Below are 26,889 nucleotides of genomic sequence, written 5' to 3'. Positions count from 1 at the left end.
GGTATACTTGCCGTGTTTGAGACCGTTGATAGAATTAAACTGATTTACAATTATAACCAAAGTATTTCAACGGAAAATCTCAACAATCATTTCCTGTAATAATTATATCATCAACATAAACCATTAAATAAACACACTTTGACAGAATGACAATAAAAAATTGAATGATCTGTCTCACATCGTTTCATCCCCAAAATTTGTACAATATGACGGAATTTACCGAACCAAGCTTGGGGTGATTGTTTCAGTCCATACAAAGACCGGCACAATTTACAAACTAGACCACATTCTCCCTAAGCAACAAATCCAGGAGATTGCTCCATGTAAATCTCTTCCTCAAGGTCACCATGAAGGAAGGCATTTTTAATGTCAAGTTGGTGGAGTGGCCCAATGACAAATAGTCGCCATCGTAAGGAAGATTCGAACTGTGGTGATCTTAGCCACGGGAGAAAAAGTATCACAGTAATCAAGACCATAAATTTGAGTCCTTTGGCTACCAACCAAGCTTTAAAGCGATCAACTTCACCACTAGGCCCAACTTTAACAACATAGACCCATCTACAACCAATAGTCTACTTTCCAGGAGGAAGAAGGACAAGCTCCCACATGCCATTGTGTGCAAAAGTCTACATTTCATCAATCATTACTTGTCGCCATCTAGGATGATCAAGAGCCTCATTGATAGTTTTGGGAAAAATATAGATGACAAAGAAGAAACAAAAGAGAAGTACAAAGGAGACAAGTGGTGATTACTCAAAAAATTATAAATAAGATAAGGATTACGAGTAGATCGAATACCTTTCTTAATAGCAATGGGCCAATTTGAATTGGAGTCATGAGAAGATGTGGAGGATGAAGGACCCATGGTATGGGAAGTTGTTGGAGGAGGATTTGAATCACGAGAGTCTTCAGGAAGTGTGAAATTAGTTTGTTGTGTCCTACGCTGATACGTAACGAGAGATGGTGAAATAACTTAAATTGAATCATGAGTATGAGAATGAGGTTGATTTTCATCTTGGTTGAAGTTAGAAGGAGTAGGATTCACAGGAATAACCTATTGAATGGAAACATGATTGTCCATGGAGGATGAGAAAAAAAAAAGTGTTTCCTCAAAGAAGGTAACATCAGCTAGCAGACATATAATACCTCTTGGAAATTGGAGAATAAAATTTGTATCCATTTTGAAGATGAGAATATCCTAGAAAAACACATTTAGTAGCCTTTGTAGAAAGTGTGTCTAAACTTGGAGAGATTATGAACAAAGCAAGTACAACCAAACACTCAAGGAGAGACATGAAATTAAGAATCATTTGGAAAAATTATAAAATGAGGGATTTGATATTCAAGATAGGAAGAGGGCATTCTATTTATTAGAAAACAAGCAATAAGAATTGCATATTTCCAATGATGTACAAGAACATTCATATTCAACATTAGGTAGTGTACAGTTTCAATAAGATGTTTATTCTTCCTCTCTACTATGCGATTTTGTTGTAGTGTGTGAGGACATGTGGATTGATATAAAATATCATGTGAAGATAAAAGGGAAGAAAGTTCAACAGAGAAATTTTATTTAGCTTATCACTTCTGAATATTTTAATTATCTTCCCAAATTGGATAAAAGTACATATCTATCTTTCATTAAATAAACCCAAGTATATCGAGATAATTAATCAATGAAGGTTACAAAACATCTAAAACCAAAAGATGTGACACGACTTGGTCCCCATATGTCTGAATGAATGGTAGAGAAAATTGAGTTACATCAATTGTCGATTTGTTTAGGAAACAATGACCTAACATGTTTTCTTAATTAACACGATTCACATTTCAAAATTGGAAGTTGCTTGAGACTAGAAATCATTATCTTCAATTTTGCTAAACTTGGGTGATCCAAACGATCATGCAAAAGCTTTGATGCTGAAGTTGAAAAATAGGACACAAACGTGCTAGTTTCTAGGTAATAGAGACCTCGTGATCCATGTCCTTCACCAATCAGATGACCCATACCATGTTCCTGTATGACAAAGAAATTAGCATCAAATGTTATTGGATAATTTAATGAACGAGTCAATTGGCTTAAATAGATTAAGTTATAAGAATAATGAGGGATGACCAAAATAGAATTTAATTTTAAGGAAGGAGATAAAGAAACTTGACCAATTCCTTGAGATGCAACTTTTGACCCATTGACTATAGTAACAAGATGAGGAACTTTTGGAGTTTTTTGAAACACTAGGCAGTTGCAATAAAAGAAGATTGGACTTTGTTGTTGGAGTTTCCATATTTAAGCCTCAAATATTCTTGATACTCCTTATCAAAAAACTTGGTATATGATTTTTCAGATTTAGACAAATGGGTTGCCTTGTCAGGAAAATCATGCAACGAGTAGCAATTTTCTTGTATATGACCCATTCTTTTGCAATATGTACACTAAGAACATCCACTTCTACCACCATGTCCTCCTCGATTGTTATGTCCTCCTCATCCATAAGGTGCTACCATTATTAAGGTTTCAATAGTTTCAAATAGGTTTTCATCTTTCACCAAGGTAGGAACACAAAGAAGTATAGTGACTAGGTTTTCCATGGGAGGAATTTGATCACCAGCCACAATTTGGTCACTTTCATGATCAAAATTTGAATTTAAACTTCTCAAAATCAAAATCATATATAGCTTATGGAGTTTTTGTTAACGACCTCTAACGAGTCAACCACAAGAAATCTTTTCAATTCTTTTATTGCAGCCCGAGCTTTAGCTAAATGTGAGACCATATCATGGTTGGTCTGTTTAAAAGAAGCTACTATTTGAGTTACATTAAAAAGACATTGAATGTCATTAGTAAAAATATCTTGGGCCTCCTTCCAAAAAGAATGACATGTCTTAAATGATCTAAGTATCTCTAATACATTAGGCTTAACTAATTTCCATAAAACAACACAAAGCCAGAAGTCAAGTTTATGTCATTGAGATTTATTTTCAATAGGGATTGCACTGGCTTCCTTTTCTAAATGGTCATAGTATTCTTGACCAAGGAACCACAACTCCACCAAGGCAAACCAAGACAAATAGTTTTTCCAATTCAGTTTTGTAGTTGTAATGGTTGGAGTACAAAAAAAAAGTGGAAACATGCCTACAGAGGCCATTTCAATGACAAGAATGAAGGAAAAGAAGTTTGAACACCACGACCCACACCTCTAAATAGGTCAAAACTAATAGTTAAGGGTAGAAGCATGACTAGAAGGAGCCGATGAAACTATTGGAAGTGGTCAGACGAGATTTCAAATAAGTAGTGGGCGACGCGTGAGATGCATGTGTCAAACAAGGGCATCGAAGAAAAACGTGAGTCTCATGTATTGAATCACACTCTTCAAGGTATACCTAACCTTAAGTTCACTGAAAGAAAATGACAAGAATCAACGGTGGACGATGACAACGGACAATGGTCGATGACGATGATCCAACGGTGAATAATGGCAAGTCGGTGACTTAAGAAGACATAGTAAGACCTAACTTACTCTGATACCAACTTGAAATTTGATGTTTGGCAGAAAATTTGAGAATAATTGCTCTTAACCGGTGTGTGCGTATATATATATATACACACACACACAATTGTCAATAAAAATAAGACTACAATCTAAAGACCTTAATCCTTAAAATACATAGTACCAAAAATAACTTATATAAAGTTGTACAACATATATAATAAATAATTATTTTAACAATCTTCTAATAAATTTCAAAATCTATCCATATATGTAAATGTACAAATTTTATAGTTGAAGCATGTCATAATTACTTCAATCTATGTTGTACTCTTTTAGTTTATATACCAATTTTCATTGTTTAACTTACTTCGTCCATATTCTTATATAAACAAAAATATCTAAATTTACATATATTAAAAAAATAATTAAATTTATTTAACTTTACGTGAAAATTAAATTTTAATTTCTAAACAACCTTTAATAATATTATTGAAAACAATAATCACATTTAATTTTAAAAAAAAATATTTTTGAAATGATGGCATTGCTTAATAAGTTAATTAGATTTAGTTAAAAATAATTAAATATTTTTTCTTATATATATAAAAATCCAATGAGATTACTACACGGAACTTTCTCAAGCCTAAAATCGGAAACCAAAATTTTCACCTCATTTAGACCACTAAAATTAGTCTGGTGGTTAGAAAGGAAGGAGTAAAGGTAAAAATAGAGAGAGCTAAGTTCACAGTGCAAGCCACCAAATCGTTGTATCTAAACTGCCACGCAGAATCACGTAATCTTTTCTGTAAAAAAAAAAAAAAAAAAAAAAAAAAAAAAAAAAAAAAAAAACACTAGCTGCTGCTAGTAATAAATAGGTGAAGCAACATGCATTCACGTTAAAAGAAAGACGGTTTGAATTTACCTCTTGTTTAACATTTTCTTACTTCCATACGTCTTAAGTTACAAATTTCGCCAGAAATTGTACTGTAGGTGCATATCCTGATGTCTTGGATCTGCATGTGTTGCTAAAATTGTTACAGAGGCCACCAACAAAATGTATTTCAATTCCCACAAATAGTGTTGGGGAGTAATTTCATCTTCAGACAGTTTAACAAAAAAAAAATCATCTTCAGACACGTAGATCTGCCTCTTGAAATACGTTCTCTTTCTATACGGTGTACTTTCGGCTGGAAAAATATGAAATTGCTGTTACACTAAAACTGTTCAAACCCAAAGTCGTGTACCAAACCTAGCGCAAAGCAGATCATAGCTTCTTTCTTTTTTATGTACAACACGATTTTCCTCCCACCCACAAGTCAAAAAACAATATCAGTTGACAGTTATCTCCTCCACAATATTTATTTCCTCAGAGTACTGGACTTTGGGCTCTAAATCTATGAACTGGTTTGATTTACTTGCTAAGTGGGAAATGCTAACCCTCCCTTGCCGCTTAATATAATCAGCAACAGATTTCATCTCTTCTTGGGAAATGTAAATAAATTTCCCTCTATCATCCATAACACCCGAAAGCCGACCTGATGCACAAAATAAACTCATTATGTCCATCCATAATGCCAGCAAAAAGACAATACGTAAAACATGATAATCTCAAAAACCCAATAACACTTGAACGTATAAGAATTTTAATTTTGTCAAGTTGCAACTATTAAAAAAATAAGGAGCGGCATCATCCGGGCTGATTATAAGATGCATGATTTTTATTATTTTCCATACATTTAAATAACTTCTTTCTGGATGCAGAATATTTATTTATGCGATGTCAAAGTCAAAAAGCAACAATAACAAAATTAAAAGTAACATGGACAGGAAATCAAAATAAGAAATGTTAATGATGAAAAGTTATCAGATAACTCAAACACACACACTTTGACCCAACATACTAGAACTCAACAAAATGTATGCACATTGTGACATTTATTACAAAGTGGGGGGAAAAATTTAGTAATAATGCTTAGATAAGGGCATTTTTCCTTTAATATTTTACCACCCCCACCCCGCCTCAGAAAAAAAGAAAGAAAAAAAAACTGGGCCAATGTTTAGGAAGGTTTTAGGGGCCTTATATTCTTAGTTCTATGGGACAGCCTGTAACTTAAAGAATGGGGTATAAATTATGAAAATTATAAGGATTCCCAATTGAAATATTTCTTCCACTTACTGAATCCTTGACATCAAAAATGGTAAATTGGCTATATGAGCTCCACCAGAGGCAGGTGTTTATTATGTAAAAGACAAAAATATAAAAATAAAACAGGAAAAGGTAATAGATACTTTCTTATGATGAAAGACAATTTAAAAAGCAAGGTTCTTACCCAAGCTTTCCAGAGATGTGATGCGATTGATACATTCCTGCATCAGTACAGGGTGTCAAAAATAAAAGGAATCCCATGGAAGAAAAAGATATCACTCAGACAGTACAATCTATAACAATTTGATTCACCCTCAATATATTGTTAGAGTCTCTAAGTAAAAAAGAAGACTTTGCTACTTAGAAACATTAAAAGGGATATCTGCACTTGGGTTAACACCCTGAAAATTATAAAGATAGTAAATAAAAGCTGAAGTACCAAAAATGGAACTGTAATTCAACTCACAACACCTGTATATGTTAACAAAAATGAGAAGAGGAATTATTTTGGTATCTTTGTTTGGAGGGGAGTGGTGTGTATAAATGTAATGCAAAGTGCGTGATAAGGAATAGAATTAGTAAATAAGAGCATTTTGATTATTAGTTACTCATGGTGCATGCAAAGTAAAGGGTACAAATTATTTTGCAGTTGCAGTATTTCTATAGATAGCAAGGTTGTTGATAGGAAAGTTATGTGACATGCCTTTAGGCAGTAATTTAGGAAGATATGTATCTGAACTATCAGTATGTGTTTATGAATTAATTGGTACTTAATGTGTTTGAGAGAAAAACTATCTGCCAGGGCTTAGGCCTGTGAACTATGTACTGGGAGAGGTTGCTCTCTTTGTCCTGTGTTCTTCCTCTGCTCTCTGATCTCTGTTGTACCCTTTTTTTCTGGTTTAATCCAGAAAATGTATAAATAAAACTACTTACTTAGTGTGTGCAATTCTCAAGTCTTAACAGTTGTAAAAATTGAGATCCTAGCTAACATCAAGAGAGGGGTGAAAGAAACCCAATCCATGGCTTCAGGAAAAAAAAAACATAGAAAGAATGGGCTTTAGTTGTTGAGTGGAGCTGTAGAGTTGTAGTATCAAGGGCCAAGAGAAAGAGATGTCAAGCCATCATCCAGGAGTGCTTCAGTTGTCAAGAGTTTGAGAGGGGTCAGGGCTAAGAGAAGAGAAAGGTCAAGTGATTCTTACTGATTCTTACAGAAGAAAACTCAGGAATGTGTGATTTTAACATCCTTTATGAATAGAAAGATAAGACCACTCATGTATTGATCCATTTTTAGTAATCAGTAGAATACTCTGTTCACTATGCCTCACATCTCCATTTCTTCAAAACTTTTTATTTTTTTCATATTAGATTGGAGTGGCGCCATCTATCTTGGTCAATAGGTTTTCCCTAGCTTCCTTACAATACAAAATGTAAAAAGCACCAAAAATAAAAAAATAAAAAACAGTGACCTCAGGATAGGCTAGGTTATGTTTTCTGAATTATACTTTTATTCTATTATTTTTGGGGAAAAAGAAATTAGATTGTTGGGGGTGTGCGACTCAAGTGGTTGGTGATTTATACAGTAGCATAGTACTAGTCACTCTGTAGTATTATAGTACTAGTCATATGTATTAGATAAAAGAGGCATGGGATCAGCTTATGTATAGAACCAATCTAAGTAATTAGTGGAATACTATGCTCTCTCCTGTTAAATCTTTGTTTCCCTAACTCTCTCTCTCTTAACAATCTTGTTATCTTTAAACACTAGAAAACCATAGATCAAATATATGTTAAAAATATCAAATTAGATAAAATATAAACCATAAAACATACTAGCAATACATAATTTATTATTAGTTAAACTGCTTCTCCCATAACTTAGCAACAACCAATATAAGAAACATGAAATGGTAATAGAATAAAAGCTGATTCAGATAAAGGAATAAAACAGGAAAGAATACCTGTGTACGCAATTTAAATTCTGCAGCAAGATCTTCTAATGGAACACATTTGTGCTTCTGAATGATTTTTCAAACATTAAGTCTAAATTAGAATGGCTATAGAACCTCTTTAAAGGTGACAATCATAACCCTAGTGAACTGCAATTTATTTTTTATGCCTTAAAGAAATGAATAAATTTTGACAAATTTAGTAAGGGAAGATCAAGGAAATTGAGAATGTATAAATTAAAAAACAGAGAATAACCTTTATATAGTCAACAAAGTTGGCTAGCAAGTCTTCAGTACTATCCTGCACTTCCTCAAGGGTACCTTCATCATCAACTGAAAATTCACCTTTCCACTTCTCAAACTCTAATGCAGCAGCCTCCTCTTCCTTGGCTTTCTGAGCTCTGGCTTCCTCTTCCTATATGAACCATGACAAAGCATGTGCTTTGCCAGTTAATAAACCATAAGAAAGTCAAACCTAAAATCAAATCAGAACAAGGTAATGAATTCACCAGCATACGCTCCCGTGCCTCACGCTCCTCATCCTTCAACCTCCGTATTTCTGAATAACGATCTTGTTTAGCCTGCCTTGACTCTCGTGAAGCTTCCTCAGCCTTCCAAAAAAATAGACCAAAATACAACTAACAATTTAATCTTTAATCAGCATACATAGAGAAAGCCCCCAAAAAAGTTAAACATTAAGCACACAAATTCAAGAAATACATAACACACTGGAGGTGTGGGGAAGGGGAGTAGTCCTGAATTGCACCCATATGATCATATCTGAGTGAAAATTCTCTCCAGTATTCTTCTAAGTCCTTGTATCCAATACTCAATAGTTTAAATACAAGTTTGAGAATTAAATATAAACTAGAGGTAGTATCCATGCACACTGCTCAGGAGGTTAAAACAAAATGACAATGTTTTTTAAACATAATTACAGAAATTGCATTTTGTAGGAAACTTTCTCAGAAGAGGGTGATACATGTAGTACAACTGGACAGTTTGAATTAATAATAATAATAATAAGAAGAAGAAGAACAAGAAGAACAAGAAGAAGAAGATAGATTGAGTCCGTGTCCTTTTCTAAACCTCCTTCAAATACAACATCTTTCATTTCAAGAAACCAACCTTTTGATAAGTCAAATTCAAACAACACGGTCCTTTGGTTACTGGAAAATAGGTATAGAAGGCTACAAGCCAAAGTGCAAATAGCAAGAATCCAGCAAAATAATATACTCAAATAAAAATAATTGTACCAGTTTCTAAAACGTAATAAAGAAAGAATACCTGACGCCGTGCTTCCCTCTCTTGCTTTTTAATTTCCTTTTTCTTTGATGGTTTAGCCTCAGCAGCATCATCATCACTCTCACCAGCAGATTCTGTTTACATGCATACAGCTGATCACTTCAAAAAGGCAACCAAGTTTTTCAAGAACCAATCTGTACGCATGCTTCCAACGCAGAAGTGAACACATATCATACTTTCATTCACCAACCAATCCAACAGTACTTCCATATAACCAAAACAATAAGCCAAATAGTGGACCCCGCCACACATGCAAAAATCCCTAAATGTCACTCTAATCTAAAACTTAATAAAAAAGTAGCATTGACATATCTAACTCGATGGCCAACAAAAAGAAACTAAGACCACGTTTGGATAAACTTCTCATAAGTTACAATTAACTCATGTAAAAGTTAAAACTAGCTTTTAGAGAAGTTTAGACAGTTTCTATAAATTACCTTATTCATAACCTAATTTAACTTGAATGAGAAGTTTAATTCACTTAACCTTCTTATTGTATTTCCCTATAAGTGTTTATCCAGAAATTTATCGAAACAGAACTTAAACACACAAAGACCACCAAACATCCATGATTCCGCATTTCCAAGTGGAAAACAACACACATTAGCTCCAGTTACATCTCTGATTATTGCTTAATATTTTCATTCACAGAGGCATTATACAACACGCAAGAAACAAACCAAATTAAATTAAAAACAAATTAGTTATTAATTATACGAGAAACCTTCTTGTGCCGCTGGAGGATCCGACGAAGTGCTAGCTCCAGATGCAGCAGGTCGGCGACGCATGCGGCGAGTGGCGGTTGCGCGCGCCACGGTTTCTCTCCGCGGAGCCTGACGAATGGTTAACGATGGTTTAAGATTTCGGTTATGACACGAAAATCGAAGTGATTAGGGTTTTGGCGGCGAAATGAGGGAAGAGTGATGGAGTTGGAAGTTGCATACCTGGGGAGGTTCGTCGCGGTGAGAGGGAGATTGAGAATCGTGACGGCGTTTCCATAGATAGAGTGGGATCAACGACGCCACGAGAAGCATCGACAGTATCGCTACGAATAGCTCCTCCATTGCTGCGAATCGCGCTCTCTATGTTTTCCTTCTTTCTTCTCTCTGGTTTCGCACGAAATTGATTTCTCAACTGCGTTTGGGGCACTCAGATGAAACGACGCCGTTCTTTTCCCTTCTGTTCTCAGACCGATGACGTCATTTCTTTGCGTGCATACTCTACTTTTTTTCTGCTTTATGTTTACCACGTTTATCGGTTTTATGTCAAGGTCATATTACAGTTATTAAAAAATAAAATAAATTAATGAATAAATAACTTATTTTTACACTTCATTTTTCTTAATTCGAACGCTCCGCTGTCTCACATAACACTGGACGGGGCAAGGGGTGGGACAGGGGCGGGTTTTACGTTTACCGTTCATGTTTCTGTAAATTTAAATTGTCTTCGCTCCCGTTTTCTATACTCACCGAGGATAAAATTTAGGTTTTTATCCTCATCCCCAGCGAGGTTCGGGTTTTCCTGCCCTGTCCCGCCCTCGCTCATACATTTTTTTCCTTCTTTTCTTTTTAAATAAATATGAACAATTTTAAAAAAGTAAAAAAAAAAGTAAAATAATATAAATTTTTACATATAAATATTTTTAATTTCGGTTTATATAATATATAAATAATTTTTTAATAATATTATTAAGCGAGGGCGGGGGCGGGGGCGGGGGCGGGGGCGGGGGCGGGGGCAGGGGCGAGGTGCGTATTAACATCTTCGTCCCCGCCCCCACCCCCGATTTTATCAATCGGGGAAAACCCGAACCCGAACCCAATAAATTAACACGGGTTTTCCCCGTCCAAATCAGGGCGGGTTCGGGTGGTTACCCACGGGGGCGGGTTAGTTTTAAAACTTTAAGTTCAAGTTTTTAGTTTAATAATGATAGTTAACTTTTAATATTATTTTTTATTATTTAAAGGTTTAAGGGAAAAAAAAGGTCTAAAAAATGTGGAGACAAAAAAGCAATCTCATATCCCATTTATATAGGTATAGATTTATAAGTTTTAATATTTGAGGGAAAGAAAGTGTGACTTTGATTAATGTGTTTTACTAAAGGTTAAATGTGAGTTTGGAAGTTTGTAAAAGGGTTAATGTTAGTTTTTACTTATATGTTTCTCATACACTTACGCGTTTTTCACTTACCAGAGATCGTTGAAGATCACTCTGGAGATTTACATCCTTCGTCTAATGTTCACTGAGTTAAGGGGGTGAGTAGTCTCACTTGGGGCATGGAGTATATGTTGGGTAGTTAGATTTTCCCCTTTTCTCATCTTTGTTGCATGTGTTGTGTGAAGGGAGAAATTCCAAATTTTGTGTTACCTTATGTTTTTGTCTTCCATGTAATTCTTTAGTGCTCTAATTGATATTGTTAACATGTATGTGCATTTTATTTTGTGTATCAAACTAATATTGTGAATTATGGATTGTTCGTTTCATGTAGGAATTTTAAGGAAGTGCATTTTGGTGTTTGTATAAGGAGTTGGTATGAGCATGTGAATATATGTATTTGATAGCTTAATAGAGCGATTTTAGACTTTTAATCTATGATTCTATATATTGATTTGATGGTCACTTTTGCCAAGGCTTTCAATGATAAGAAAGCAGAGGAAGAAAGAAAAAGATTAGTGTGAAACATTCCAGGCATCAGGCATGAAAAATCCCTAAAGTAAAGGACACTATCACAATGGCTCCAAATAATTGAAGTTCATATCTGTCGGAATTCATCATGGGTTTGATTGGCTAGTCATAACTATGACTAGTCAATCATGGATGTGACCGGCATCACAAGCGTGACTGATGAGTCATGATTGTGACACATCCTAACCTTGACCTTTTTTGGAATTCGTCAATCAGTCACGAGTGTAATTGACATGTCATGGGTATGATTAATGCCACAACTATGATCAATGAGTCATGGTTGTGACTCATTTGGTTGCTTTTATTTCACATTTTTTTCTTGTCTTTTCTTTCTCTCTTATCACTTTTATTGCTTAAGATGAATTATATTTATGAGTTTGGAATAACTTGATGATGGTTAGTTTAAGGATGCAATCTGAGTATTAGTCATGATAAAAAAGTAATTGAGTTAATGTTCAACAATTATAGTGGCGACAAATGTTCTTATAATGATCACAATTGACGTGCTCTAGTATAGTGTGGCTTAGGATCATGATTCATAATGTTAGTAAGGAATGGCTTTACCTCTTAGGTGTTTACAATTGTGAATAAGTTATGATGTTACTATACTAAGTAAGTTATTGATGTAAGTGTTTAGTTTGGTGATGATCTCTTAGTGACTAATGGAGATATTAACATATGATTAGATGATTTCATAATGATTTTGTATGGAGATGTATCAAAAGATGTTGTGTATTTCTTGTATTTGAATTGCGAACATGTGTAATTATTGTACTAATTAATGTTGATAACTAGTTAAGTTATTAATGTAAATGCTTAGTTTGATGATAATCTCTTAGTGATTAGTGGAGATATTAACATATGATTAGATGATTTCATAATAATTTTATCGTAAGGTGTATTGAAAGATGTTGTATAATTGTTGTGTTTGAACTACGAACATGTGTAATCATTGTACTAATTAATGTTAATAACTAGTTATGATATGTGAGTATGTTATTGATAGGATTGAGAACTATGTATGAATTGATTGATGTGTTCTGACATTGGTACAATTGATGGGTATGGATCTTGTAAAGGTCATATGATGAGAAGTCTAAGTGAGGCTTAGTCACAATGCGATTATGAATTGAAAGGAAATGATGTATAATTGTGAATGTGTATTGTGATGATATGATAATGCATTGAGTCCTATTTGGCATGCATCATATACATATTTGTTTTGGATGAATACGATATGGAATACGCCAACAAGGAATACCCCTTTTTATAAAAATGTGGGGATCAATTCTTGGGAACAACTAGGTTTAGAAAGCCTCAATCTCGCCTATTTGTGTGCATGGGATAAAACTTGGGCGACAGTTACCTTAATGAAACCATAATTGTATATCCTCCTAGTGTATAGTGCAATGAGGGTATGACTCCACATAATCTCCTATTTTACTCTATGTATTATCTCATGACAATACACCATGGTTTCATTTGGTTGGTGCCACATACATGAGCATTTTATTGTAGTCTGTGTCCATTGCATCGTGCAAGTGAATGAATCTGTGTTAAGTATGTGATATATATGAGGAAACATGTTGTATTATCAATTACATTGAATCTTGCCCTTTTATAATAAATTGTATTATTCCTATATAGTTGTTGCCATGATCTAATTGCTCATTATATAGTTACTTGTTTTTTATTATTTGACTATATTTACGCCATAAATTAAAGTGATATGTTTCTTACTCCTCGTTTCTTATGTTTGTTTCTTTTGGATGTTATTGCTGGTGAGATGCATCATGTTGATGATGATGTTAGTGATGAGGCCTAATTTTCTCTTTTGGGTTTTGTTTTCATAGGATATGGACATTGAGACTAAGTTAGGATTTGATTTTTTTTTATGTTTTTATAGGACCATTGTTATTTCTATTGTATTAGGCTTCAATTAACTTTTGTTTAGTTAAAATGTGATACTCTCTTGTTGGATGAATCAATTTTCTCTAATGATAGATTTCTTTTGATTCAAATTTTATTTATTGTACTAATTATAAAATGTAGGATAAAAAATATCACATTCTAATATTTTATCTTACACTAATCTAGTTTGTCCGAGAGGTGACTATAACTTAACAAAGAATTGTTTTTGACAAATATCAATTTCAGATACTACCAAACAATTCAACATATTAATTACTTGTTCCAACTCTTTAATTTTTTTCACTTTCATCTTACTATACAAATCATTATGCTAGTAAATTTATTGTTTCGATAACGTTATTCCGGTCTCATTTTATTCTATTCTTAAGATTTTGACATACGAATTAAAAATCTAATTAATATTTTAGATTTTAACTAAAAAAGTATCTCGTGTCTTGCATATGTTTATGTACGTAGAAATTTTAAATTTTTTTATGTCTCGGCCCCTTTAAATCAAACTTAAAGCTTTTAAATAAAAGTTAAAAGTTTCTACATGCAAGATAGTATATATTAATTATTGGGAAAAACTCAAGTCTCACATCGACTAGAGCAGATTAGGCAATTGAATAGTATATAAGTGGAAAGCAACCATCACCTTATAAGCCGGTTTTGTAGGGTTAAGTTAGGCTTAATCCGCTATTCTAAGATGGCATCAGAGCCATTTAGATCCACTTTAAATGGGTTACCCCCCATTGATGCATGCACCATAAGCATGAGGGGGTGTATTGAGTAGTATATATATTAATGATGGAAGAGCATGGACCAAGGGTCCAACCACTAGAACTATGGCCAAGAGATTACTTGAAGACTTGACTCCTTTAGAGCTCAGTGGGCCCAATGGGCTTGGTGGGCCTAGGGTGCTCCTCACTTGGGCTTTACTTGTTTGACACCATGTTTTATTGCATATTCATAGAATAGGGATTTACTTTGTTTTGGTCTTGTATTTTGACCATAGATTAGGGATTGTGCACTTTGGGCTTATAATTAGGCTTCATGGGCCTTTGGGCTTTTGACACCTAATTAATATTGGGCTCATTTTCTTTCTTGTAATTTTTCCTATTCATTGTATTTCCTTGACCATTGTATTTAGGTCATTAGTTTAGGATTTAAGGAAGAATACTTAATTAAGAGAATTAGGAAAAACTAGGTTTAATTTAGCTTGTATTTAAGTTGCATTTTGAGTCACATGGTTGACGCCACCTTGGCTGAACATGTGTGACTCAAATTCAACCCTAAATGCAACTTAAATCAAACTTAGATGAACACTTAGCACATGGGAACCGGTGATGCACATGTGGGTTAAGATTTGAATTCAAAATTCAAATTTGAATTCAAATCTTGGCGCCACATGTGAAGCCTCCACATTGGCGCCAAGTGTCCCTAATTCCGAAATTATAAATGCTTCCTTCCAACACCTTGTATTCACTTTTGCATATATGAAATTTCTGAACATTCTTCAGCCAAATTTCTACAAGAGTCACCGTGAGAGAATTGCCTTCAAAACCCTAGAAAACTCCCATAGTTCCTACCTTTTGAAGTGAGCAATCCTTTGAGCCTTTAAGCTAGGATACTTCCTTCTCTAGCCTAGGCTTTCTTGCTTCGTGTTCTTCAATCAAACAAGCTCAATCCATTCAGTTAAAGTCTCCAAGAAGAGGATCCTACACTTGGTGAAGTCAAGGAGTGGTTCATCTTTCACTTCTCCTAGCTTTGCCATCAAAAACCCAAGTCCTGTCAATTCTAGATCATTAAAAAGAGTCATCCACCATTTATCCACGTACCAAGCCCAATAATACTGGACGTGAGGAAGTGTATTGGGAAAAATCCAAGTCTTACATTGACTAGAGATTAGGCAATTGAATAGTATATAAGTGAAAAGCAACCCTCACCTTATAAGCCAGTTTTGTAAGGTTGAGTTAGGTTTAATCCGATTAATTATTTGAAGTAAAAAGATCTCGGCAAAGAATAATTTTTATGAAGAATATTTGGCACCGCTTCTCCTTTTAAGCAGAAGAAAAGTAAAAATTAAATTGGGCCAAAAATAAGTCCACAATTTAGTGCTTAAAGATTATTTAACCAAGAATTTCAATATGTCTCAAAACTAGTCACTCATAATTAAATCAAAAGTAGATTTGGGATACTATAATATTTACTCTCGATCGTAGTAAGAATTAAACATACGCATTTACGGTTGAAATTTGGGATACTATACTATTTACTCTCGATCGTAGTAAGAATTAAACATACGCATTTACGGTTTCACATTTCAATCAATCTCTATACACAATCTTTAAGACTGAAACAAAGAAAGACAAAGTATTAGCCCATACAATGGTCCATTAACCTAGAAGAGTCTTGTGACCCTCGATCCTATTAATTCCTATCTATTAGTCTTACTTGAGAAAGAGAAAAAAGAAAAAAAAAAAAAAAAAGTTTCACAACATGTGTGAATAATGAGTAATCTTATTTTTCGAACCATACAGATGATGTTGCAAACTTGCAATGCAGTTTACATAGAATATTACTCCCCATGAGAAACGCGGGGTAATATATTATAAATGCATGAAAACGTTACGTGGAAGCAGCGTGAGAAAGAATGAAGCAAATGCAGACACCCAAACAGCGCACACACCCACTTCCCTTACACGTACACCTCATTACATGCAACCAAACACAATAAAAATGAGAGTGCACTCTCTACTCTCTCTTCACTCTTCACTCTTCACTCTCCACTCTTCACCAAAATGACGAAGCTCACCGTTCTCATTGTTTTCGCCGTTCTCTTCGTCGCCCACACTTGCTCCGCCGCCTCCAAGCAGCAGGAGCAAGAGAGCTGCAGCGAGCAGCTGGAGAGCGTGAACCTCAGGCCATGCGCGAAGCACGTGATGGAGAAGATCCAACGCGACGACGACGACGACGACGACGACGTTCTGGCGATGCGAGGGAGAGTGAACTACATAAGGAAGGGGAAGCGGCAGGTACTGGAGAAGTGCTGCGAGGAAATGAGCGAGTTGCAGAGCGCCAAGTGCCAGTGCCGAGCGTTGCAGAAGATCATGGAGGAGCAGAGCCAGAATCTGGACAAGACTCAGGAGGAGGAGATGGAGAAGGAGCTCATGTACTTGGCCATGAGGTGCGGCTTTGGACCCATGCTAGGTTGCGACTTGCGCTCTCACCACAACTGAAAATAGTTAACAAATAACAATGTAGTGACGTCATGGCTTGTGCATGCATGCATGCTGCTATATATATGTATGTGTATGATATGCAACAAGCTCTTATGTAGAACTCTGCGTACGTACTTCGTCTTAATAAAGATGATCACCGCTAGTGATCGTGTATCTAATGGAAAGCACTTAAGCTGCTTTTTATGCCATTCACTTGCCTCTCTTTTCGTGACAATGCTCAAATCTTTCCCTTCATTTCCCAATATCTCGTTAATTTGCTGCTTTTCGTGAAGATTTTGGTTCATCTACGAAAATATGGTTCCATTGATTCCGTGGAATTAGCAGGGGGCTACTAAATTACGAACACACATGTTACTGTATATTAATTCTTGTTGATGCATGAGTTAGACTTTAGAAGTAGAGTTTTTTTTTTTTTTTTTTTTACAATTAGTTCATATAATATGTTTACAGCGATAAAAATATAGAGAAATGGGAAGAGTGTACCAAAAAAATAAAAGATAATAAGATGATTAATATATAAAGATATATATATTATGTAAATAATATTACTGATAATAATAATAACCACCACCAGAGAACTACTCAATTACAGTATTCAATGAGATGATATATAATGTGCAACTATATTTTAAGCTACTTCTATAAGAACAGGTCTTGTTAATTTTTTGTAAATTAATTAGTTCAAAGAACAGGCCTCTACTTAATTACTTCTAAGAAAGGCAAAAATAATTCGTAACCCTAAATATTTGCAGGTAAGTTAAATTTGTTGCGGATATTAAAAATTGAGATAGCTTATATATATATATAGGGCATGTTATGTGGGTAATGTATATATATATATATATATATATATATATATATATATATATATATATATATATATATATATATATATGGAACGTATTTTACGACATTTTATTGTGAGATAAGAGAAGATTAAAATATAACTCTTAAAAGATTAATTTAACAATTAGATTAAAACTAAGATTAATTTAACAATTAGATTAAAACTAATTTTGCGAAGGCTCCACACGTGTCTCAGCCCCTCGCCATAGAGGACGAGACAAATTCCGGCTCCAAGGTACTCGTTTCTGAGTCTGCATCTATGCAGGGGACTTTCCTGAGTCTAGCAAGTAGCATAGACCCACTCACATCGCCTCAACGGTATGCCACAAATCTCATTTTCATTTTCAGTAACGAGCGCAAGTGCTTTAATCGATTGTTTAGCTTCTCAAACTTCCGCATCATGCAGAGGCGTCTCTATCCGGCGTGGAGCCGCTGATGCAGAAAATCCAGAACGAGATTTGGACCGTCGATGCTGGAATTCTTGCCGCAGTTCACCAATAGGTGTTAAAATCTCTTCATTTGACATCGCCTGATTTGAATTTGTTCCGTGGTTTTCGCTCTCTCATACTCACATTGAACCGGTCACGGAACTGTCAATTGAGTTGTTTAGGACAACTACAATAATAAGTTAATTTTAATCTTATTTGATAAATTAATCATCTTTCACAATAAAATGTCCTCTCACTTTATAGGATATATATATATATATACTTTTTTATGTTGGATATATGATCTTTCCCTTTCTAATACAGGTTGATATAAGGTCCCACCATCAACCCAAGCAAGCAGCAGTGCATCTTCTCACTTTAAGACCCATTTTCACGAACATAAAACATGGGCAAGAGCCAACAATGTGTTAAGCCCAGCCCATTATCCACAAGACTGTTGGTGAACTTACGTGGAGCTTAATTGAACTTAAACAAAAGCACCTATAGCCTCTATTGGCAGTGTGCATGAAACTGTTAATTACATGGAAGCACTGAAAATTAAAATAAAAAATAAAAATGGAAGCACTGAAACAAATATTGAAGCAAACCCACTAAAACACCACAGCAATCCTATCTCTTCCTTTCCTCTTAACGCAAGAACCCGTAACTTCCATAAACGGACACATGCACCCTGAATTTTCATATCCATCAACCAAAACCCTAGTCATATTTCAATAAAATTCATTTTTTTTTGTCAGCAAAATTTTTTCATGTACGTACTCAAGGTAATGTAAGCACTTACAGTATGATTTGTTGCATCCCCTATATGTTTTGATGATAAAGACGGCTGTTAAATTAAAATCTTTGCTTTGTAGAATATTCTTTTTAAAAGGTAAAGATAATATATCAAAACTTTAAGTGGAAGGCATATATTTTAAATTATATATATAAACATTAAGAAAATTTAACATATTCAAGAAGACTTGAACAGATCGACTAAGAGCATCTACAATGGGAGTTGCTTATAAGCAACTCCCAACCACTTTAAATGGGTCCCACTGTGCCACGTCACTTATAAGCAACTCATACTATACTTTTACAATTTTTGCTCCAATAGAAATTGCTTATAAGCACTCCTACTTTTTTACAACTCATACTACACTTTTTGACACCTCACACTACACTTTATGATAAATTTTTATAAAATTAATTATTATAGATAATATATAAATATAAATAATTAACAAAATAAATTACATAATTAAAAAATTAAAATAATAAAAAAATACCAAAAATTACAATAATAAAAAATATTATAAATTACAATAATATTATCATTTCTTATTATTTTGATATTTATTTTGCTATTTTTTTAACTTATTACCTATTTAAATATATCATTTCCATATCTATTTTTTTTAATATTTTCAAAATTTTACCAATAATTAAAAATAATTTTACATCACATTATAAATTATTTATCAAAATATAATTTATATATTAAAAGTTATTTTATTATATAATAAAAATATTTATTTACTATGATTTAATTTATATATTAAAAGTTATTTTATTATATAATAAAATATATAATAAAAATATTCATTTTCTGTTTATCACTTTCGTCTCTTTTTCTTCTCTCTCAAATTTTTCATTTTCACCCTTCACTCTCTCTCTCTCAAAGTTCCACCTAGGATGAGGAGTCTGGTGAGGCTGAGCGGCGCGCACCAGATGGGGCTGGTCAGGAGGAGACTTGCACGCGGCTAACAGGGACTGGTGGGGCGGAGCCGCGCGCCCCAGAGGAGGCTGGTCGGGGGGAGTGCGTGCGCGCGGCTGAAGGGTCTAGTCGGGGGTTGCGCGCGCGGCTGGGGGGTTCAGCGGGGGGTTTCCGCGCGCGCTGCTGAGGGGTCTGGTCGGGGGTTCCGCGTGGTCGGGGGTCCGGTTGGTCAGGGGGTTGCGCGCGCGGAGGAGGTTTCATACATGCATGCGGTCGGAGGGGGTCCACCAAGAGCAATAGCAGGTGCCACCCGTTGCTTCTGCAAGCAACAAAGAAAAAAATTTAAGAACCCTTGCTGTCACGTATGCCTGCTCCAACGGGAAGTTCTTGTAAGCACCGTTGCTTACAAGTAAGACACGCACTAAGCACCTCCCGCTGGAGGTGCTCTAAGAAATATAAGTAACTAGAACCATTTACACATGGCACACCAATCAAGAGTGAAGTCAAAATTTAGGGCCAAAATTTATTTTTAACATTTATATGTAAATATTTTAACATCATAAATAGTTCATTATCATTTATATTTTATCTCTTTTTCTAATACATTATATATCAATTTTACATATATTTTTTTCCTTTTCTTTTCACAGGTATAAGCTAACATGATAGTTTTCATTTATCAACCTATAATATTTTTTTTTTTATAAATTTTAGTGATCAATTTTTTTAGGTAATTTTAATACATTTTAAAAAATTTGGGACACTATGACCCTTCCAAGTCTATCCTCCCTCTCAAGGACGGAGCCAAGGGGGGACCTACGGGTGCCACGGCCCCCCCAACAATTTTAATTTTTTTTTATATTTTTTTTTATATGCTTTTGATACTTTAATTTTCATTTATTATAAATTATATATTATTTATTCTCGGCCCCCCAGTATTGAAATCCTGGCTCCGTCCCTGCTCCCTCTGCTCCTGAAACCATTCAACTGGTTAATCTTTTAATTTTTTAATGTTGAGTATATTTTGTACTCAACTTTTAATATGTTCTCTTTGATTTATCAAAATAAAATAAAATTGTTTGAATACAAATTTTAAAAAAATCTTTTTATAAAAATATATTCCTTATTTTAATAAAAAAAAATTCAAAAATTCTTCAAAACTGTATCTCAACATGTTTCAGCCAATAATCATCTCCGAGTAATCTTAATTCTATCAACATTATTAAACAAATCAACAAGCATTTTCAATCTAATGAATCATTGCATCGGTAAAATAGTGATTCAACTGCAATTATCGAACAGTTAGTTGAGCTGTAATAATTAAATAATATTATCTTAATTTTTACTATAATACATTAAATAATATTGAACAATAATATTAATATAATATTCATAATTTCATAATACTAATATTTTAATATCTACATTGTACAGACATATTTATTATATATAATATGATTAAAATATATAAAATTATATATATATATATATACTATATTTAAATATATATATATATATATATATATTATATTTCAAATTAATATATATAAATATTTTTAAACATATAAATCATATTTTAGATTTATGATAAATAATTTATATTATTAAAAAAATATTTTTAATCATTAATAATTTATTTTAAAATATTAATATTTAATTTATAAATAATTAAAATAAATAAAAATTAAATTAGATAAAAAAAAAATATTAAACAAATATTCTTAAAAATACTCCCATTTATAATATAGAAATTCATATTTAAAAATTAATTAAAAATTAAACATGACATATACTATTCAAAATTCAACATGAAACTAAATCAAATATCTCATAATATTAAAATTGAATTATCTATTAACTGAAAAAAAATTAGTATTTAACTGTTCAGAGAGTTGACATTAAAAAAAGATACACAAGTGGAACGGAAAAATTGGGGGCACTGTTTCTTTACGAAAATATCTGGGGGTTTCAGGCTTCATGTCCTCAAGATTGTGGAACTCTTCTCCTCTCTTGTTGAGAATGTGGTTTGGTCCTTCATGGTTTGTGGTGATCATAAATTATTGACCACGCAGCATGTTTAAGTACTTCCAAATAAGTACCATTGTATCGACATCAAATGTACCCATCATCTATATGTTTGGAACTTTATCTTCACCACTGTAGGCGACTTGAAAGGTGGTTATCGTGGTTCATAGGGTGGCACGCAGCAACTTAAACTCTCTGTGGTATGTATGGTTTTGGTATATAGATGTTTCTAGACAAGGGTCTTGTGTCATCCCTTTTCTACATGTGATATTTTTAGTATTGTTTTGTTGGAACCGTCATTGGTTTAAACTATTGCCAAATATATGGCTTTTTTGTGGAACAGCATATCAGTACGGAGGTTTGATAGGTTCATAATTAATATTAGATTGTTGTGTGTGTGAATTAATTTTTGTTTTTTTTTTATTATGTGTGTGTGAATTATTATATTTTTTTTCTTTAATTGTGTATACATGTGTGCGGTAAATTTTCTTTAAAAAAATTAATTTCTTTTAATAACTTCTACGAGTTGAAAAGAATTATCAATTGGCAAAAAAATATTTGTAACTAAAATAGTATATGTATGTGCAAGTGCATATGTGATATTGTAAGGTAACTTTTTTTTATAAGAAATTAAATTCATTTGGATAACTTCTATGAATCGAAAAGAATTAGTCTTTAAATATTACTTATTTTAATTGCTACCAATTGACTTCTATAAGTGTTGTAAATGATGGACAAAAAATAGTTGCAACAAAAAACAATCTATCCACTAGGTCCAAGCAAAAGAGCATAATACCATAATAATAATAATAATAAATAAATAAATACTTCAAGAGAGTAGACAATAGTGATAGTTGCATATACATGATTTGATTAAAATAGTTGTTAGGTTTTCACACACAACAAGTATACATTGTGATTTTTGAAAAGTGAAAGTGCATCTATTATACCTCAAGCACTTTCTATTAAAAAAAAAAACACTTTCACCTCACAAATTTTGGGCTCTTTACATTAAAAATTTATTTGTGTGATATTTTATCTTCCTTCTTATATTTTTACGTGTCTTTTAATTAGATTTTATACATTATGGGTCTAATGTAAAAATATTTTTTCTTCTAATATGATCTATGCATGTGAGCAAACAAGTTCTCATTATATTTGCAGTAATATAAAATCTTATTTAATATTGTAAACAATGAGATCTATCTAGTAACACATCATTCTCATTTAATATAATCTTCTTTGACAATATTATATGTGTAACTTAATTAGTCCCTTTGTCTTAGATATCATAATTGAACATAAAACATACATTGCATCATTCTTGTATAGTTTAATCCTATTTTTTTTTGAAAAAATATTATGAATCAATCTCATATTGACTTACTCAACACGATCATGATAACTTGTCTTACTCTAAGCAAATTTCATATAGACCACTCATATTTTTCTTATAATTTATTTTATGACCAATAAACAACTTTATAATTAACTTATTACAAATGACACTTACCGTTATTAAAGCATAAAATTTCTCATGTGAGAATTCTAGTGACTTCAAGTACAAAATCACATCAAAATATCGCTTATAACACAAATATAACCTTGTATATAACATTTTTATAATGAGTCCCTCTAGTATTATTACAATAATCATGTACTTTTGTAAATACTTAATATCTCATCTATAATAGTCATCAATTTACTCTCATATTAATGTATTAGTGTTGTGACAATAATACTTGATAAAAATATTTAAAAATAATATAAACTATTTTATGAACATCATATTTTAAAATATAAATATTAAATTTAAAATATCATTTTATTAAAATTGATATATATATATATATATATATATATAGAGAGAGAAATAAATAATTTAAAATACCAACTGGATTTAGGAGACGCCCCATAATAAAACTTTTTGTGGTTTTCGGTTCTTGGTTGGTTGCCCATCACCAATGCCATTTTTCACGTCTTGATGAAAACTATATTATGTATTTGGTTGTATATATGTTTTGAATGTATTTTTACTACAACAAAATTGATTATTACTGAAAACTATTTAGTAACAATAAATTAATTACTTTTATTTTATTATTTAATAAAAATATTAATGACTAATATATAATGGTCACTAAAAATGTATTTATATTACACCAAAATTTATTATTAGCGACAATTATTTATTTAGAAAAACTTAAGTCTCACATCAACCAGAAATAAGATAATTAAAGAGTATATAAATGGATGGTAACTCTCACCTTACAAGTTTTTTTTGTAAGGTTAAGTTAAACATATAACCTACTATTCTCAATAGTCCCTAAACTTGAGGGGGTGTATTGGAAAAAATTTAAATCTCACATCGACTATTGATAAAATAATTAATTAGGAGATAAGACAATTCAAAAATATATAAGTAAAAGACAATTCTCATCTTACAATTCTCACATCGTGTAGAAAGTAAAAAATGTTACAAAAAGTTATACACTTTTTCCGACCATTATAAATATTTTTACCAGCATTCAAAATAATTGTCGCTAAATATTTTAGCGACACTGCATACAATGACTATTATGAAAATGCCGCTAAAAGATTTTGTAACAATTTTTATTACCACTAAAAATTATATTAAATGTCACTAAAAATTTATTTTGTTGTAGTGTTTTTCACATCTCATAATATTAATTTTAGAAACTAATAGGTTATAATTTTTACGTTTTAATTGTGATTCTTTTACTTTTCAACAAATTTTTAAATACGTTAATATATAGTTACGACTTGCACATTATTTGTTATCTTGATGTGTTTTTTTTTTTCTTTCTCAATGTCATCTCGATACACGGATTAAAAAATATAATAAATATATATTTTTAATACTATTTTACTTAAATAACACACATTGACATCATTAACGTCACCGTATTTAAAGTATTATTTATTTTAATATTTATTATATTACTTTTAGAAAGACAAATTAAAAAATTAAAAAATATATATATTTATAAATTATCTTTAACTTTGACATACAAGATTTTTACATATAGAAGAACACGGACATTTTCTTAAATGTTAAAATGTACTGTCATTATTACAATATATTATAAGACAGAAGTAAGGTGTACTGTACACAAAAATATACATGAAGCTTGGCTGCATTGTCTTCGGGATTATCACAAGTCGAAGACAAAGATGGATCGGTACCTCCATGTTAGTTGATTTGATGCTACATAAAGAGAAGAGTGTGGCTACGATTAATGATATGATATGATAATAAAAGTAAAAAATGACAAATGTTATTGAAGTGTTATTAACAGAAAATTGTCTGTTTCTAACGTGAAATGTCTATAATTTTCCGAGTTTTGATAATTTCTTTCTATTGTGTTGCACGCTCACGAGTAGGCATGGCAACGAGCGGGGTGAGGGCGGATTTTACGTTCCTCGCCCTCGTTTCTGTCTCCGTAAATTTAAACCGCCCCTGTCTCCGCTCCTGATATTCATCGGGGTAAAATTCAGGTCTCCATCCCCACTCCTGACGGGTTCGAGTTTCCCCACCCCGCCCCCGTCCCCCGCTCCTATTTTTTTTCTTCTTTTTTTTCTTTTTTTGTTTTAAATAAATATGAACAATTGTAAAAAAATAAAAAATAAAAAATAATATAAAATTTTACATATAAATATTTTTAATTTTGGTTTATATATATAAAAATAATTTTTTAATTATATTATTAAGCTGGGTGGGGGCGAGGACGGGGGCAGGTATGGGGGTAGGGGCGGGGTGGGTATTAACATCCTCGTCCCCGCCCCTGCCCCCGATTTTATCAATCGGGAAAACCCGAACTCGAACCCGAACCTGATAAATACAGATTTTTCCCGTCTAAATCGGGACGAGTTCAGGCAAATATCCACAGGAACGGGTTAGATAGTCATGCCTACTCACGAGTGGCTCAATTAATCATTATGATAAGGGTCGTAGACTAAACATAATAATCTTGATGTCAATTATGCTTTCTTGGAAAAGGAAAATCGACATATTTGATATTAGCATATATCAATTATTGAGAACTGTTGTAGAATTTGTATTTATCGTAATTCAATCAATTAGTACTATATTATATCTTTCCACAAATAAATTAAGCAAAAAGATATATAATTTACAACTATTATTATTTTTTATTTAATTGATACTTTAAACGCAAAGGCAGTTAGATTCCGTTCATTATAAATTATACAAACTTTTAATAAGGCCATCAAATGTTTTTTCGGGTTTAGGGTTTAGGGTTTAGGGTTTAGGCAATTAGATTCCGTTCATTATATATATATATATTGATAAGATTACTTTTGTTAATATTTTTCTTGGTTTTGAAAACTGGATCCACATAAAAATAAATAGACAGTGACATTTTTGCGATTTCCATCAACTATACTACTACATCAGTTATAAGTAGAACCATTTTCATAAGATTGGTTAAATCAATAGTGTTTCTCACCTATTGGTTTAGAGACCTCATTTTACACTTGCGAATTTGACCACCATCTTCGACGACCCATTTATATATGCTTTCCATGACCTTCGTTTGGAATTTTCGGCATGACCAAGACACTTTCATTCTCACACGACCTCCATTAAATTACAAGAAAAATAATGAATTGCGACGGACAAATTGCGACGATTATCTAATTGAAAGCTTCGTTGCTTTGATATTGCGACCCTTCATATGATGGTTTCTTCCAATCGTTACAAAATTTTTTAACATTGTGACGGTTTCTCCCAAAACCATCGTAAAATTTTTCAACATTACGACAATTTCTCCCAACTGTCGCAAAATTTTCCAACATTGCAATGGTTCTTCCCAACCATCGCAATTTACAAGACAAAAATTGAAATAAAAATTCACACAAAGTCATGCACGATCTAAAATTATATAATTTTACTTTCAATAAAAAATAGAAAAATAAAATCATAATGACATGTAATTACATTTAGAAATGTTAAAAAGGAAAAAAATACTTTAATATACTATGTTAATTTTATTTCTCTCTTTTAAATTATTTTAGAATAAAAAAATTTTATGTTAATCCTAGGAAGCTAAAAATTAAAAAATATATATATATGTTACATTTTTTTATGTGTTAGTGAAATTAATAAT

The 26,889-nt window shown here is 32.6% G+C and overlaps 2 protein-coding genes across 4 annotated transcripts; one reads left to right on the top strand and one right to left on the bottom strand.

The window, feature by feature from the left end:
* Positions 1-4,381: 4,381 nt before the first annotated feature.
* Positions 4,382-10,115, bottom strand: LOC109793318 (DDRGK domain protein). 3 transcript variants are annotated; one of them, XM_029270328.2, is made up of 8 exons: positions 9,833-10,111; positions 9,613-9,721; positions 8,871-8,962; positions 8,093-8,221; positions 7,840-7,998; positions 7,596-7,652; positions 5,822-5,858; positions 4,382-5,026 (listed from the first exon to the last, which is right to left on the bottom strand). In XM_029270328.2, exons 1-8 carry the CDS (start codon positions 9,950-9,952, stop codon positions 4,821-4,823), a joined length of 909 nt encoding a protein of 302 aa, XP_029126161.1. In that variant the 5' UTR covers positions 9,953-10,111; the 3' UTR covers positions 4,382-4,820. The 3 variants fall into 3 exon arrangements, with proteins under 3 accessions (XP_029126161.1, XP_020208374.1, XP_029126162.1); XM_020352785.3 differs by having other exon boundaries at positions 8,093-8,194; positions 9,833-10,109; XM_029270329.2 differs by lacking the exon at positions 5,822-5,858 and having other exon boundaries at positions 4,763-5,026; positions 9,833-10,115.
* A 6,125-nt stretch (positions 10,116-16,240) lies between these two features.
* On the top strand, positions 16,241-16,911 carry LOC109793321 (2S seed storage albumin protein). The gene has a single exon (XM_020352787.3). The coding sequence runs from the start codon at positions 16,283-16,285 to the stop codon at positions 16,718-16,720; it is 438 nt and encodes a 145-aa protein (XP_020208376.1). The 5' UTR covers positions 16,241-16,282; the 3' UTR covers positions 16,721-16,911.
* Positions 16,912-26,889: the final 9,978 nt, after the last annotated feature.

The sequence above is a fragment of the Cajanus cajan genome, chromosome 10 (genome assembly GCF_000230855.2).
Source record: "Cajanus cajan strain Asha chromosome 10, NIPB_CcT2T_4, whole genome shotgun sequence".
Lineage (NCBI taxonomy): Eukaryota > Viridiplantae > Streptophyta > Magnoliopsida > Fabales > Fabaceae > Cajanus > Cajanus cajan.
This window is presented reverse-complemented; position numbering and strand designations above follow the sequence as displayed.

Excerpts from the sequence above, each read along its gene's own strand:
- LOC109793318 (XM_029270328.2), bottom strand. The coding sequence starts at position 9,952 with ATGGAGGAGCTATTCGTAGCGATACTGTCGATGCTTCTCGTGGCGTCG. Across the intron at positions 9,722-9,832 it reads ACCGCGACGAACCTCCCCAG|GCTCCGCGGAGAGAAACCGT; the intron begins GTATGCAACTTC and ends ACCATTCGTCAG. Across the intron at positions 7,653-7,839 it reads ACTTTGTTGACTATATAAAG|AAGCACAAATGTGTTCCATT; the intron begins GTTATTCTCTGT and ends AAAATCATTCAG.
- LOC109793321 (XM_020352787.3), top strand. The coding sequence starts at position 16,283 with ATGACGAAGCTCACCGTTCTCATTGTTTTCGCCGTTCTCTTCGTCGCC.